The sequence below is a fragment of the Pelodiscus sinensis genome, chromosome 2 (assembly GCF_052426305.1).
Source record: "Pelodiscus sinensis isolate ZL-2025 chromosome 2, ASM5242630v1, whole genome shotgun sequence".
NCBI lineage: Eukaryota > Metazoa > Chordata > Testudines > Trionychidae > Pelodiscus > Pelodiscus sinensis.
Window position 1 is genome coordinate 170939540 of NC_143053.1, and position 4124 is coordinate 170943663.

General features: G+C 39.3%; 1 protein-coding gene across 1 annotated transcript; it reads right to left on the reverse strand.

The window, feature by feature from the left end:
* Positions 1-1550: 1550 nt before the first annotated feature.
* LOC142826500 (general transcription factor II-I repeat domain-containing protein 2A-like) lies at positions 1551-3485 on the reverse strand. Its single transcript, XM_075919090.2, has one exon. The coding sequence runs from the start codon at positions 3483-3485 to the stop codon at positions 1551-1553; it is 1935 nt and encodes a 644-aa protein (XP_075775205.2).
* Positions 3486-4124: the final 639 nt, after the last annotated feature.

The following is a 4124-nucleotide window of genomic DNA, read 5'->3' on the forward strand; positions in this document are numbered from 1 at the left end:
TTTACTGACATGGATGTGGATGCAGATACAAATTTTGTATCTAGAACTATGCAGATTTGCAGGTATCAGCTTTATATCTCTGGGTATCTGCATCTCATTTTTGTGGATACAAGTGCAGATTTTGTATCTGCACAGAACTCTGTGTGCGCACTAGGATGCTTCCAAGGGAAAACCCTGAGGCTCAGAACCAGGCCAGCAGCCAGAACCAATGCCAGTGGCAAAGCCCAAGGCATTGGGCTAGAAGCCAGGATACTGCACAGACCAGAACACTGCTGGAGGAAGAGTCTAAGGTGCAAGATCAGCAGCCGAGACCCCGGGAGTGCAGCCCGCAGCCAAGACCCTACGCATGTGCTGGGATGCCTGCTGGCAACAGACTTCAGGCATGGCGCTGGCAGCTGAGATCCCTGTACGCGCTAGGATGCCAGCCTGTGGCAGAGCATTAGGCGTGGGGCAAGCAGCTGGGACCCCACGCCCGTGGGCACGTTAGGTGTTAGGGCTGGCAGCCAGGGCCCTCTCCAGCACTCTTCCCTCCCTCTTGGTCCCTTAGTAAATATTTAACCATTTAACTGATAGTATTTTGATCAATTACACAGTTACTGTTTTTATACATTTTTATATCCCTAGCTGTTACGTATATGTAACAGGGTGCTTATTATCTAATCATCACTTGATAATGAGATGCCACTCACCTGGCCAGGGGCGGGGAGAACATCGCCAATGATTTTACTTTTAGTATTCGTTTATTGTGTGGTGTTTATGATTAATCAGTATGTTACGTTCTGTATACTCACTATGTGTTAATCAAACATAATGAATAGAATTATAGAAGTATAAATGGAGCAAAGTATAAGAGTGAGCAGTATTTAGAGGAATTAGGTGATAAGCCAGACAAGCTGTAATGCAAGGAAATTCACAAATCTCAGGCTGGGTACGTCTAGACTACAGGGTTTTGTCGACAGAAGTTTTGTCGACAGTATCTGTCGACAAAACTTCTGTCGACAAAGTGCGTCCAGACTACTGAAGCAATAGACAAAACTATAGACAAACTTTTTGCATTGTCGACAGAGAGCGTCCAGACTGCAGGACGCTCTGTCGGCAGAAGAAAGTACCCGGAACTGCTTTGCCAGGTCACAGGGGCAGCATGTACTTCCTGGTGCTGCTGCCTGCACTTTGCAGAGACGCATGCTAAAAGGGGCACCCTCCCGACTAGCCCTTGCTCTGCTGCTGCAGCTGCCTAGAGCAGTGGTGGGCAACCTTTTTTTTCAACTGAGCCAAATCTCGCCAAAACCACGATTGAAATTTATTTTGAGAGCCACATTTTTAAACCCGAAAATATATAGGATGGTACACTGTTTTTAGTTTCAATAAGTTTTTATTGAGAATATTCTGCATGCAAGTATCCACATAGGTCGGGAGGATACAAATAACACAACTAATAAAACAAAAACTTTAGAACGATATTATTTATCGATAACGTTAAATTCCGTAAAATTTGCCTTACAAATGTAGAGAAAATTACATCCTGACAATGACTGACAAAGTCACAACCACTAATGTGAACATTGGCCTTGCATTTCCTTGGATAGTTTGAGTAAGTCAGGTTTGTATGTTGTTGTTTTTAATTTTAGGCACGATTCCAGGTTCTCATCGATGAGACGATTTCTCAATTTGCTCTTGATAAGGTTCATGCTTGAAAATGATTGTTCGCATAAATATGTAGACCCGAACAAGGAAAGAACAGCAAACGTTAGCTTTTTTAGTTGATTATATGAGTCAGGAATACTATTCCAGGTGTTAAAAATCAACATATCTTCCTTCTCCAGGTCTTTCAAAGCAGACCACTTGTGCTGTGAACTAAGTTCACATTTGTTTTTCTCCAATCTTTCTAAATCAGCACAAAGACGTTCAAATTTCGAGCTCCACAGTTCTTTGTTTTTTAAATCCAGCAATTGCATTTCAAAGTTGCCAATGTCGATATTAAAGGGAGAAAAATTTAATTCCGTTACAGTGGCATCCAGAGGTTTTTTAACAAAGGCCAACGTCGCTTTGCTGTTTCTGAATTCCTGAAACCTCTTGAGAAAAGCTTCCCTCATATTTAAAAGTGCTGTTTTAAAATAGGTAATGTCAATATCAGAATTATTTTCTTGGCGATGTTTCAACAGGCTTGGAAAGTGAATCAAAGTTTCTCTGTCAAAATCTTGAGCAAAAACAGATAATTTGTTTTCAAACGAAATAAGTTCTTCTAACATCGAAAAAATTGTGTTTCCTTTCCCCTGTAGTTTATGATTAAGCTGATTTAGATGGGAAGTAACATCCACCATGAAATACAGTTTTTGGATCCACTGATCGTTTGTTAATTCTGGATGGTGAACACCCTTCTCGAGGAAAAATGCTTTGATTTCTGATATTAAGGAAGCAAAACGTTTCAAAACGTTTCCTTTTGATAACCAACGTACCTTGTTATGCAGCAGAAGATCTGCGTACTCACTCTCCATTTCAACTAAAAATTCTTTAAATTGGCGATGATGAAGAGCTTTAGCTACAATGGAGTTGATCATCTTAATCACCAATTCCATAACTTTGCACATTTCTTCTGGAAATGTCTGCGCACAAAGTGCTTCTTGATGTATGATGCAATGGTATGTAAGTATCTCGTGACTAATTTTTTCTTTCATAATAGCAACAAATCCATTTCTTACGCCGGTCATACTTTTTGCCCCGTCTGTTGCAATTGAGACGATTTTATCAAGTGGAATATGATATTTTTCAATGCAACCAATTACAGCATTTGCTATATCCTCTCCACGTGTCTGACCTTTCAGTGGCAATAATCCTAAAAGTTCTTCTTTAGGACCTGTAGCTGACATAAATCTTACAAAAAGTGAAACTTGAGCTGTATCATTTAAGTCACAAGACTCGTCAACTGCTATTGATAAAGCTGAAACCACTTTAAGATCATCAACTTGTTGGTTGGTTATATTGGAAGACATTTTGGCTGTTCTATCCTTCACTGTTTTAGCAGACAATGGCAACTCTTTAATTTTTTTTAGAATTTCTTCTTTGTTCTTAAAATCCCTGAATAACTCTTCTGATGCACTTATAAAACAACGTTTTATGTATTCGCCATCTGTATATGGTTTGCCTCTCTTAGCAATCTCTTGACTAACCGCAAAACTTGCAAAATTAACATAGTTGGAAGACTGCACCCACTGATTAAAGGCAGAGCTTGATTTTTCTTGACTCTTCAGAAGTTCCTCAACTGCTTTCTTCCTTGCATCACCAACAGGATATTTATTACTAAAGGACAAGTGTTTTGTTGTAAAGTGTCTCTCCAAATTAGATTTTTTGTTATGCGCCAATTTTTCTTGACAAATAAGACAGGTCGGAAAGCCATTTACGTTCTGAAACGCGAAAGTCTCGGTCCATTCCACTTTAAATTCACGGTTTTCGTCTTCCGTTTTTCGTTGTTTTTTCTTTGTAGCCATGTCAAACAGGGCACCTATAAAAATGTTTCATTTTAAAATAAAGCCACCAACACCAAACCGGCATCCTTAATCACATAAAAGAAGTAATATTGGATGACACACTGTTATTTATCTGTGGATGACGCACTGTTATTTATCTGTGGAAGACGCACTGTTATTTATCTGTGGATGACGCACTGTTATGGGGGATCTGTGGATGACGCACTGGTATTTATCTGTGGATGACGCATATATGGCATCTTATGTGTGTGTAAATAGTATTATAAAATTAGTGGGGCTCATCATGGATATTTTAAGCAGGGTTCTCCACCTTGATGGATACACCCAAACAGTAGGCAAGAAGTAAAAGTAATAAAACAGGCATGAACACATTGCACTGGCTCTGCAGTCAAGTTGAATAAAAGTAAAAAATGACAACATAAAATGAAATAAAAATCAAGATACAACTAAAAAAGTACATATAAAAGTATGTGAAAACACACTCAAATAGTCCTCACTGGTACTGTTATATATTGACCTCAGAACCTGGCCACTAACTTATTTTGCTGGCTCCTAGATTACGATATTCCGCAATTTTATGTCCACACCCCCCTTTTCACATCAACCCTTTTTATGTCAATCCCACAATGTCACATTTCT